Source organism: Pseudorasbora parva, chromosome 24, assembly GCF_024679245.1.
Source record: "Pseudorasbora parva isolate DD20220531a chromosome 24, ASM2467924v1, whole genome shotgun sequence".
NCBI lineage: Eukaryota > Metazoa > Chordata > Actinopteri > Cypriniformes > Gobionidae > Pseudorasbora > Pseudorasbora parva.
In genome coordinates, this window is record NC_090195.1 from 10230759 (window position 1) to 10243781 (window position 13023).

The 13023-nt window shown below is 38.9% G+C and overlaps 1 protein-coding gene across 2 annotated transcripts in view; it reads left to right on the forward strand.

The window, feature by feature from the left end:
* The window catches only part of prkag2a (protein kinase, AMP-activated, gamma 2 non-catalytic subunit a), a 126550-nt gene that overhangs the window by 42794 nt on the left and 70733 nt on the right, over positions 1 to 13023 (forward strand). For both annotated transcript variants that reach the window (XM_067435661.1, XM_067435662.1), the window contains 2 exons: positions 1600 to 1796; positions 5986 to 6037. In XM_067435661.1, the coding sequence (XP_067291762.1) occupies positions 1600 to 1796; positions 5986 to 6037 (249 nt within the window). The remainder of the gene's footprint in view (positions 1 to 1599; positions 1797 to 5985; positions 6038 to 13023) is intronic.

The window sequence follows — 13023 nt, forward strand, 5'->3', positions numbered from 1 at the left end:
GGGAATCGTATTGAACTACGTTGGCCGTGCAACACCCATCATTCACATCCAGCACACTTTCTGCTGCAGTGATCATGTGACCCTGTAGTCCTGATGGTAAATGATCTCTGTGAATTTGTGCAGAAAATGGGAATATAAAATCCCTGTGGATGCATTTGGCTGGGGTGAGGGGCGATTGCTATCCTGATGACATCATCACGGAGCCCTTCTTTTTCAGCTTCCATACGTTTCCCCACCCCTTCTCTATTTCCTATTATGTGCTGTGTTTACTGGGCTGATGCCTGACTGCTATAAAATAAGCTCTTTACTCATTCAACAGCCATGGCCATGTGGCCTCGACTGGGGGAAGATAATGGCTTGGTGCAGTGACTTGAGGCAGTCAGGATGTCTAGTTAATCGTTTCTCATCTCAATCTATAATGGATTCCTTGATCGTTCTTTCACGCTTGATAAATGCTTACCTTTTTTCCAAATATGCTCATCAATCAACTTCACTTTCATTGTCGGCATTTTGTTTGTACCGACAAAGATAGATAGATAGATAGATAGATAGATAGATAGATAGATAGATAGATAGATAGATAGATAGATAGATAGATAGATAGATAGATAGATAGATAGATAGATAGATAGATAGATAGATAGATAGATAGATAGATAGATAGATAGATAGATAGACAGACAGACAGACAGATAGACAGATAGATAGATAGTTGGATGTAATGTTGGCTGTTCTCTGGTGGGGAATATATTCTTACCTCATTGGCTTGCTGATGGTATCCTGGACTCTGCAGGCAGTGCTACATTTCACTCTCCTCTTATCAGCTCATCAAAGCAGAAACTCAATAAGTTTCCTCCACACACCACCCTGTGAGAACAAGCTTCTTTTTCTAAGGCCCTGCAACCGAATCCAGCCATGGGAGAGGATGGCATGCAGAACCGGGTCAAACAGCAGGAGCTGAAGTAATCACAAAAAAGCAATTAGACGGCCCACAATGAGACTGATTTTATAATTCAACTGACAACGAATGTCCCGCATGTATACAAAAACGGCCAAGCCAATTACTCTGGCGATTGGCGTGACAAACACTTGAGGGAAATTTGACAAATGTGTCATGTTTGGGATTTTGCCATGTATGGGGATTAATCGAGTAGCCTCAGTAACCGAATAAACACATCCAGGCTCACTACAGTGGTGTTGTTTATATCGGTCATTTCTCTGAGAAGCATTTTCTGTGATCTGACTGCAGTGTGGAGGACAGAGCCTGGAGGAATCACAGCATGAAATCTGCTGCCTGCAACAGCAGGTGAAGTGTAAAATGAGGTGATAAAACTGCTCTCCGCGCTGCCTGCGGTCGTAGCCTTCTATTCTGCAGGCACGGATCAGAATTTACGACAGGTAGAGCCTAACCTTTAAGTGACAGGTGGATCTTCTAAATCATCCTTTACAGGCAGGAACTGGGTACAGTGAGACAGTACAGAGTATCGGCCATAATAGCTTAAAGGTGCAGTGTGTAACTTATGTGATATTTTAGCAACATCAAATTGAATTCCTGAACGGATAGATTTCTAATGTATTTTCTTCTTTCTGCTTGCACAGCCTCTGGGATCTCCTCATCGCCCACCACCCCAACACAACTGACCAAACAGAGTTCTGCGTTTCTTTTGGAAGTCAGTCGGAATGACACCGTGCATCGCTCCTCCTCCTCCCCCCTCGACACTGGACAGCACCACAGCCCGCCCCCTGCAAAACCACCGGCCAGTCCACGCTCAGCATATATATCTACCTCACGTGCGGTGAGTGATCTGACATGGATGCTGAGTAATCTTCTGCATCATTTATTTTATGACTGTTGAGTGATTCGCTTTAAATGATCATATATAGATAATTTAATTACCAAATACAAGCACAGATAACATTAAAGACAAAGACTAACACTGACAGCCCGGCAGAAATTATTACAACTGATTGTATCATAATACGATGTTAATACATGATTGTTTTTTGGCATTTGAAGTTCCCCTATTATAAATTTGTGAAAATTATCTTTCATGTAGTTCTAAGGGAATGAAAACATCCTGCAGGTTTTAAATTTGAAAGTGCAGCGTATATAAAGTATTTGGGTGCGTCCGAAATCGCATACTATGTAAGTAGGTTTTACATTTGAATTTGAATGAACATTGCGACTGTTAAAAAGTATGTTCTATATAATATGAATGAGTGTAGTATGAATGTAATCTGGACATACCACATGTGACCTAACAGCGTCGATTTATGAATCACCTCCATATATAAATCGTCTCCCGTGGCCTCATGGGATACTAAAGTGTCCATTCGAATTGTGCACAGACACTTCCGACAGCAGTATATGTTTTTCGAATACTATGAATTCAGACACACTACTCTGTTGGCGTACTGTTTTTCACGTACTACTACACTGTAAAAAATTATTAAGAAAAAATGTTACCTGGTTGCCTTAAAATTTTGAGTTCATTGAAATTAAAATTTTTAAGTTAATACAATGAACATTTTTTCAAGAGATTTTGACAACCTTTATTAAAATATTATTAAAAGCTTTTGTAAGCATATTGGGTAATTGTGTGTTTTATTTCTAATGATGCAGTGAAACATGCCAAATAGTGCTATTTTCATGATTGATAATTTTTTTTATGTGGTTCATATATAATAATATTCTGAGTTTCTATTTATTAAACAAATTTCCTTCATTGTATCAACTCAGGACACAACTCACTGTGCTACGTACTTTTTTAAGTTAAAGGTCCCATTCTTCGCGTGTTTTCGAAGCTTTGATTATGTTTACAGTGTGCAATATAACATGAGTTCATGTTTCACGTGTAAAAAAAATACAGTATCTTTCACACAATTTACTTATCTGTACAGCGCTGTTTCCTCTGTCCTAAAAACGGCCTGATGATTTCCTTGTTCTATGAAGTCCCTCCTTCAGAAACACGTAACGAGTTCTGATTGGGCCAGCGCTTCCCGTGTTGTGATTGGACAGCAGCTTAGCACACTTTGCCCGGAAAGGTCCCGCCTCTTATCATAACGGGGAGATGCAAGCGCTGAATGCGCGCTCTTCTCCACGTGGGAAAGCAACGAGACCACGCCCCCTATTTTGCGCGTTCTTGTGGGGAGGAGGGTTAGTCAACAAACGGTTCTAGTGACGTCATTCCTGAAAGAAGTGCAGGAGTGTAGTCCAAACCGGCCGTTCGCTGTAGGCTTTGAAAGGGAACTTCTGTTATCTCGCTTGGCATTGAACTTTGAGCTTTATAATTTTACAGGTATTATTTATGCTCTAACAGCAACATTACACACTAACTAAAGTTTGAAATATGGAATCGCGAAGAACGGGACCTTTAAACCAACAAAAACCAACACTTTCCTTACAGCAGTTGCACAATACTTTCACAACTTGCAAGTTCCTGTCGATGGATCTAATCTGATTTTTACGACTCAACCCACTGACCGTTTATCACGTTCACAAGCCAAAATCAATACAGCAGTCACCATCTGCAATGCTGTTGTCCTTGCCTCCTGCCCGCTAATCTAAGCTGAGGTCCAAGGCTGCACTCGGCAGATGTGTAATCAACTGTATCTTTACTCCTTCTCTCACCTCATTCGCTTACCGTTGCCTATATACAGCAGTAAATAATAATAATTAATATATAATATAATAAGTATTATTAATATAATCACAGTATTGTTAATTAGCACTTAAACATCTTCTACTCATTGCAGTGCAATAATGTCTGTTTATCTTTAAGAACCCATGAAAAAGCATTTTCAGCAATTCTCCTTGTGTACCATTTGATGAGTGTGGGTCTCATATGGATTAATATACAGTCAGACACCTTCAATGTTCTCTGCTGTCTGATAAATAAATGTTGCTCACTCTCAGTCTAACATTGAGTTACTACTTTTTTTTATTCCTCAGATTTGCAAACTAACATTTTCTCACGGCTGTTATGCGTTTGTTTACTTCTGTTGTATTCATTGGGAGATTGTTTTTCTCACAAGGGCTCAAGTTTTTTTTTTTTTTTCAGACAGCCACACCCACCGATCAGGCAGGAATTTGGGCACAGTTCATTTAATTACCCTCCATGCCAGATGTGACTCTGGGAAAGGCCACATCCAGTTGTGTGAAAAAATATGGCAATAGAGCTGGACCATTTCTATAGGTTTATAGCATGTATGTTAAATTGGTTCCATTCTATAAGTCCAAGGAGGGCCATTACAGGGAAAGAAAGATGGAAAAAATACTCAAAAGGTCAAGAAAGAGTGTCACGGAATGTCAAAGTGTATAGTGGTAATTTAAATTTGGACACAGACGTACAAATACAGTTTAGACATAAGAAAAATCATTCAAAAATACCATAAATTTATTCTAATGCCACTAAAATTTTCACTCCATTACACATCACACATTTAATGTAAATAAGTAATTTAAATAAACTTTTCATGCCTATTAGAAGGGGAATTTCCTAATATGATTAAAAATGTCCAAGTAGTGGAAGTTAGCAGTGTTTAAATGTTTCTTCTATCAATTATTTATTTCCCCTCCTCATTCTGTGCCAGATCATTAAATCTTTTTTTTTGTTTATTATGTGAAGTAGTCTACTTGTAAATTCCCTGCAGGTTTAAGTCTTATTTTGCTGGTTTCAGCCCGACGCAGTTATCATTTTCACATCCAGCATCCCCGTTGTTTAAATAGAAATTAACCCATGTGTTCTGGTCTGAAAACAAGGAGTGTCCATGAGCATTGTTGGCGCATTGCTATTTTGAGACAACTGAAATCGACTGTCATTGATATTATTTTTGTGAACTAAAATATGAATGCAGTAGCCTATTTTTGTGTTATTAAAAGGGCACGTTATGCGCCTTTAGGCAGGTGCACAAAGCTTCAAGGAAGAAATAAGATTCCTCGAGCTTTCAGTCTTTCCGCTTGCAAATTGCACCATGTATAGCAAATCCGGCATGGTGAAAGCACAGCTGGCTTTTAAAGGAAATGGGACTTGGTTTGCACGTATAGGCTAGGCTATATGTGACTAGCCTTGGACCACGATCGTTTTTCCCATTGTTAAACTAGCAAAAGTGGATTCGGACACGAGAGCACTGTGCCACTTTAGACCATGTGCTCAGATCATTAAAATAGAGCACCTTTTTTAATATGAACAAATCAGTGTTTTTGAACGAATCTTTTAGTTCAGTGATTCATTCTCATCTGCGCTTATATCACGAACAAATAGCTTTTTAGAGCGGGTTGTTGTATAGCATTTTATTGGTTGGACATACTGAATGAATACACCTCCTTTACTGAACAAATAAGTGTTTTGAGAGAGACATTTGGCGTAAATAATTAACCTGCAGAAAGAGTCACTGTATGATTCAGTCATCAGTGAATGAATCTTTTTGGTGAACAGATTCGAAAGATTCAATTCACTAGGATGAATCAAAGTCCCCACCCAACAGCCAGTTTTGACAGCCTGGCTCCACTCGCTTTTATATTCGCAGTTCGCACTACTGCTCATAACAAGAAATGAGTAGCGACATAGTTGATTTAAAACACTCCCTGTCAGACCGTTGTCTCCTCGCGACTGCAGCAAACTGGAGCAGTCCATTTGCAAAAAGCCGGAGGGGGAGGGTCTCTCATCACTGACTTTAGATTGGATGTACGGGTACACAAACGGAGCACGCCTGCAAACACACCGACTGTCCCCACAATGACCAATGGACCCGAAAACATGAGCTCTTAGTATATTTCTCCCCCGAGCCCCCGTTCGGTCTGCAATACTGCCGTTTATCGTCTACTGTATCTTTATTAAACTCTGACAGCCAACTTCCGATCTCACCGGTCTCCTCACCGTCTGCCAGCGTGTGTGTGTGTGTGTGTGTGTGTGTGGACGGCGCGACGGGAGGGCAGCCTGTGATCTCCTCCTCTGTGCTTGACTCTTGTCACTCTGTCTTCAGGTCCACGGTTTATCTGAAGACATGCTGGAGAAACTCGATCTCGAGGATGAAGGTAAGCCTCTTTGGAAAATAAATGTCTCTCGCGTCGTGATTGTTCGTTTTCTGAACCGGTTGGCTCAGCAGCTTCGATGTTCTTGACATTGTGATGTTCTTTGCTGACATAATTTATTCCTCGCACTTAGAGGGATAGTCTATTTTAATCTCATTCATAATCTAACCCGCGTATAATCACGCGATGCCGATTTTCGTCTCGTCACCTGGCCATTTTTGGCGCATTAATGGCATGGCGTTTTTATACAAGGTGTCAAGGTTTCAGATCCAACAGCTTGGTAGGAATCACTGGAGATCCCAGTAGCCTAATGTATCGGGATCCCCATTCGTCATTCTAACCTGTTGGGTGTAGATGCGTCGGGTGATGCTATTGGCTGGTGACGCCTCACCCACGTCAAGGAGTCCCTCAGGGGTGAGGGTAATGCCCAAAATATATTTATTCCATTTGCAGACAGATTATTATCACTTAAACAATGCTAATGATTGAAGTAAGGAAACCCAGTCAGGCTTTAATATGCACAAACTTTTAATCTGATGTAGGATGTAAAAATAACCTGCCACTGGTCAATTTTACCACTTTTGTTGTTGTTGACACACACACACACACACACACACACACACACACACACACACACACACACACACACACACACACACACACACACACAGACACACACACACACACACACACACACACACACACACACACACACACACACACATCTATTTGAATATATTTTAAAATATAATTTATTCATGTGATCATTACTGCAGGCTTCAGTGTCACATGATCCTTCAGAAATAATTCTAACATGCAGATTTGGTGCTCAAGAATTTTTATTATTATTATTATTATTATTATCATCAATGTTGAAAACAATTGTGCTGCTTAATTTTTTGTGTGGAAAAGGATTGTGAATTGAAAGTTCAAAAGAAAAACATTTATTTGAAATCTTTTGTAACAATTTAGTCAACGTAAACATCATTACGACACGTGTTATTGGTTGGGATATATTTGGCAGCAAGTGAACATTTTGTCCTCAAATGGGCAAGTGTAAGGATTTTAACAAGTTTGACAAGGGCTAAATTGTGTTAGCTAGACGACTTGGCCAGAGCATCTCCAAAACTGCTGCTCTTGTGGGGTGTTCCTGGTCTGCAGTGGTTAGTATCTATCAAAATTGGCCATGGTCCAAGGAAGGAACAGTGATGAAGAGCGACAAGGTCATGGGTGGCCAAGGCTTTTTGATGCACATGGCTGGCCCGTGTGGTCCGATCAAACAAGAGCTACTGTAGCTCTAATTGCTGAAGAAGTTAATGCTGGTTTGATAGAATGGTGTCAGAATCAGTGCATCACAGTTTGTTGCATATGGGGCTGCATAGCCGCAGACTAGTCAGAATGTTCATGCTGACCCCTGTCCACTGCCAAAAGCGACAACGTGACGTGAGCATCAAAACTGAACCACAGAGAGAGTAATGAAAGAAGGTGGCCTGGTCTGATAATTCATGTTTTCTTTTACATCACATGGATGGCCGGGTGTGTGGCTTACCTCGGGAACACATGGCACCATGATGACTTTGGGAAGGCAAGCTGGCTTTGGGCAATGTTCTGCTGGGAAACCTTGGGTCCTGCCATCTATGTGGAGGTTACTTTGACACATACCACCTACCTAAGCATTTCTGCAGACCATGTAAAGCTTTTCATGGAAACGGTATTCCCTGGTGGCTGTGGCCTCTTTCAGGAGGATAATACACCCTACCACAAAGCAAAAATGGTTTGGGGAGCACAACAACGAGTTTGAGGTGTTGACTCGGCCGCCAAATTCCCCAGATCTCAATCGAACATCTGTGGGATGTGCTGAACAAACAAGTCCAAACCACCTCAAAACTTAAAGGACTTAAAGGATCTGCTGCTAACATATTGTTGCCAGATCCCACAGCACACCTTTAGGGATTTAGAAGAGTCCATGCCTCAATGGGTCAGGGCTGTTTTGGCAGCAAAATGGGGGACCAACACAAATATCAGGAAGCTCATAATGTTATGGCTGACGGTGTATGTTCTTTTCGGTGCTGCTTAGTCATTTAAAGCATTTTTTATTAATGTGATTAATACATTTTTATTAAATTAATAAATGCATTTTAATAATGTGTACCTGTGTAAGGGTGGATCGCCTGCACTGGTTCTGACTGCAGGGTTGCCGAACGACTAAAGAAACGTTATCAGCAAGATGGTAGAAAACTGTACATTTCTTTTCTATAACCACTCACTGCAACTTATACTAACGACGGAAATAATGGACTGAAACCCTGAGACATTCAAACTGACCAATCAGACCAAACTTCCCCCACTGTACTACAGGTGTGGCACCCATTTGGCCTTTAGCCTCTCATTTGGCTCTTTGTCTTTAGGAATTCTAAATGGCCCCACTGATAATATGAAGGGGGGTTTGGAAACAGTAAAACAAATGTCTTTGTTCAATTTCAAATATCAAATATCTTTGATTATTTTAAATTCTTTCACCTGAATGGATTTTTTAAAAGTAGTTTTGATAAAGAATCAGTCCCCATAATCATAACTAGACTTAACAAGGAATGCTGTGCGAAGGCTATGAACCTCTCCTGAACCAGCCCTGTTTTCCTCTGAAGTGCTTTCGCCTCCGGCAAGGTATTCCCAACAATATGATGCGAGCATACCACACTGATCTGGCATTTGCAGTGCAAGTCTTGCCTTTATTTATAAAGACTTTTGCTGCTGTTTTTTCAACTGTTGTACCTTTTAGGGCAAACAGAGCAGACGCCTTCCAGAAGAGCAGGTCGTGCAGGCTGCAGATCTGCACTCTCATGCTGAGGTCGAGGTTTTTCCTCGAGGCACCGCCGGTCCTCTAAACCTTCTCCCACACTTAACATCAATGCGCAAACAGATATCCATCTCTGTAGTGTAAAACCTCAGGCTGGTGTTTTTAGATTAGTTTTTAGATGAGTTTGTGTTGGTGTGCACTCAGGGGCGGCGTTTACATATGGCAGAGTACGGCAGTTGATGCTGTGCTTTTTAGTTCTGTTGCAGCTTTGAAAAAAAAAATTAACAGCCTAACGCCGTGTCCTAACCAGACCCGATGCGACATGATTTTCAGCAGCAAACCAGACTCGACTTGAGATCGATCATTCAAAAATCACAGCCTGTCAAAAGAGCGTGTGGGTGGGCTCTCTCTACATTCGCAACGACAATATCGAATTCCTAAATCTTACACCATTTTATTTTAGCATGATTAAAATGCCTGAAACTATTTTATCATACTTCACCTTTTTGTTCACCTTGAGTTAAAGGGATAGTTCACCCAAAAATGAAAATTTTATGTTTATCTGCTTACCCCCAGGGCATCCAATATTTAAGTGTGTTTGTTTCTTCAGTAGAACACAAAAGAAGATGTTTAAATCCAACGGTTGCTCGTATAATGCATGTCAATGGGGTGTTTTCTATGAGAGTCAGTAAAAAACACATACATACGAATCCATATTAAAAACCCTGTGGCTTGTAGCGACACATTGATGTCTTAAGACACAAAACGATCGGTTTCTGCGAGAAACCCAACAGTATTTATGTTATTTTTTCACCTCATAGCAGACAAATCTCCTCTAATATTCCCAACGTCATTACTTCCATTGAAGAAGGTCAGAATCTCATGTGACGTGATCACAGATATATGTACATAGATTCCCCCCATTAATGCTTGCGCGGCTTAGTCGAATGATGAATCTATGTATACATATCTATGATCACGCCGGGTTTTTGACCTTCTTCGACGGAAGTAATGACATTGGGAATAGTGTATGAGATACGTCTGATATGAGGTAAAACAAATACCATAAATACTGTTGGGTTTCTCACAGAAACCGATCGTTTCGTGTCTTATGACATCAATGTGTCACCACGAGCCACAGGGTTTAATATGGATTTGTATGTCTGTGTGTTTTTTACTCTCATAGTGGCTCACATAGAAAACACCCCATGGACATGCATTAAACGAGCAATGTTTGGAGTTAAACTACCCGTCCTTCGGATGAGAAGCTAAACCGAGGTCCTGACTCTATGGTCATTAAAAATCCCAAGATGTCCTTCGATAAAGAGTAGGTGTGTATCCCTGGTATCCTGGCCAAATTTGCCCACTGGTCGCTGTCCACTGACTTCATCAGTCTGTCTCCTCTCCACCAATCAGCTGGTGTGTGGTGAGCGTTCTGGCGCAATATGGCTGCCGTCGCATCTTTCAGGTGGATGCTGCACATTGGTGGTGGTTGAGGAGATTCCCCCCTTCAATATGTAAAGCGCTTTAAGTGCCCCAAACACACCTACTTCTTGAATGCCCTGAGGGTAAGCAGATAAACATCAAATTTTCATTTTGGGGGTGAACTATCCCTTTAATAGTCTGAACTTTTGTTGTTTCCTTTAATTTATTTTCAAGATCTGTTGCTTTCAGTCAGACTTGTACATAAAGGTCACGATATTTAAATTCACTTCAAATAGTTTTTACATGAAATAAACCACATACTCTGCACTTGTCATACTTTGTATGTTGTTCCAGCCACAACACAGCAGAAATAAAAACCATTAGTAAAATAGAATCGTTGTGAATCGCCGTTCCGGCTGGTTGGTACAAAAAACTCCAATTAACATGGAAAATATGTTTAAATTAATCTTTCTTTTGAGTATAATCTTTTTCAATTGGTTGTTCCAGTTCTGAAAGTGATTGAGATAAAATGAGTTCTCCAGTTCAACTTAATCATAAACTATTTTTCACACAAGCCAGCATTACTTTAGTATTGTTTATATATTATTATGGTATTTATTTATATTTTGAATTAGCTTTTATTTTCCATCTTAATTTTAGTCTTAGATTTAGTCATTTTAATGTGGTTGTGTTGTTTTTTTTATAATTTTTTTAATATTTCTTTTCAGCTGTGATTTATTTTTATTTCAGTTTTATTTTTATTCATTTTAGTACGTAAGCATTTTGATTGTTTTGTAAGTTTGCCTTTTAATTTTTTGTTTTTTCATTTAATATTTATATTATATTTTATTTTAGATTTATTTAAAATACAGAAAAAGTACCCACACTGTAAAAGACACACTTATTTCAAAAAGAAGTTACCTGGTTGCCCTTAATTTTGAGTTCATTGAAATAAAATAATAATTATAATAATTTGTTAATATAATGAACATTTTTAAGAATTGACAAAATTTATTCAAATATTATTCAAAGATTTTGTAAGCATATTGGGTAATTGTGTGTGTTTTATTTGTGATGATGCAGTGAAATTGTGCTATTTTCATGATTTATCAAATGTTTTATGTGGTTCAGATATAATAATATTTAGATTTTCTATTTATTAAACCAATTTCGTTCAGTGTATCAATTCAAATTTTTAAATTTCAATAAAATCAAAATTTTAAGGCAACCAGGTTACTTACCTTTTTAAGTTAAACCAACAATATTTTTTACAGTGCAGTGCAGTTTTGTACCTTGTATTTCGTCCAATTTTCAAATATGTTTTAGCTTCAAATCAAAGTTTGTAATCTTCTGATTCACCTCATAGCTGGTTGGCTTGGTTTATGGCTTATTTTATCAAATACTTGATAAAATACTCCCCCCCCCCAATATCTTTATGGGAGAAATTAATGGAAAAAAATACTTTTTTCCGGAAAAAGTGCACAAAAATGTGTGATTTCTGAGTGACCCAATCCTTTAAAATCATGTTTTAAAACTCTGCTTTGCAGGTTATTGTAATAATGAATAATGTCAAAAGACCTTCATTAAAAGATGTCTGAAGTCATTGGTTTGGAGTATGCTTATATTTATGCTTATAGTTTGAGTATGGTTATAGTGCGTTCCGGCGTGGTCTGGCGTGTTGCTCTGATAGCATGTGAAAGCTAGAATGTTTTCAACAAACAAAAGATTCATTCTGCAGTGATTCAGTTCTTTGAATAGCCCCGGTGGACATCGGCCAAAGTGTCATGCCTCTGGTTGTGGTAGATCCAAACACTCAGACTTTCTGAGTAGCTTTTCTTTTGTCATTTGTTTGGGCTTATTTGTGGATAATCATTTGTTTTGTATAAAATATGATAATGACAAATCCCGCTCTAAAATGGGTGTGTTGTTGTTGTTCTCATAATGAAATATGAAGCAAATACTGACATTTTCAAAAGCAAAACCCCTTATTTGCACGTTTTAAGTTGGGTTCCGGAAGTTTCCATTTATTTTAAAATCTCATTAATTTTGTCCATATTATAAAACTTAATAAACAGACCTACTGTGAGTTACAAGTTAATCGATGTGGGATAAAAGCGCCTGCCAAATAAATAAACATAAAATGTAAATGTTAATCAATTCTCATTTTAACTTAAATCCCAAGAATCGATTAGTCATCCTGATTTCAGTTGATAAATGAATGCAACATTGTAGCGTGCCTCCCATCCAATAAATCGCGATAATATTTGTGCTTTACTATTGGTATGTAAGATTTTAAATTACGTCCATTTTAAAATTAACCCACTCTTTGCAGGGTTTACTTTTTATGTACACTTATGTTGTCTTGGCATATTAAAAGTATCAGAAAGTACACATTCTCTCTATGTTCTGCTTTTATTTTTCAAATCCACTCAGTAAAGTTTCCTCCAGAGCAGCAGCAGCAGCCGGGCTGTTCTATTTTAATTGTTTCCATGAGCTAACAGCTTCTTTGACAATAGCCAGTAGTGTTAAACTGCACAGAGCTGAAGCGGTGGTGAGAAATACTTTGAACACCACTGAATGAGTCAACACGCATTGTACTGTCAGCTTTTTGTGGCCCAACATAGTGAAAGAACTGTTGAGGTCGATTACTTACTGAAAATACACCGTAGCCGGACAGGGTTGTGGATCAGATGTTAACTTTCTTAAAGCAGTGCTTCAGAGAAAGCTTTCTCATAACAGACTGGAAACTGTCAATCAAGCGTTGTAC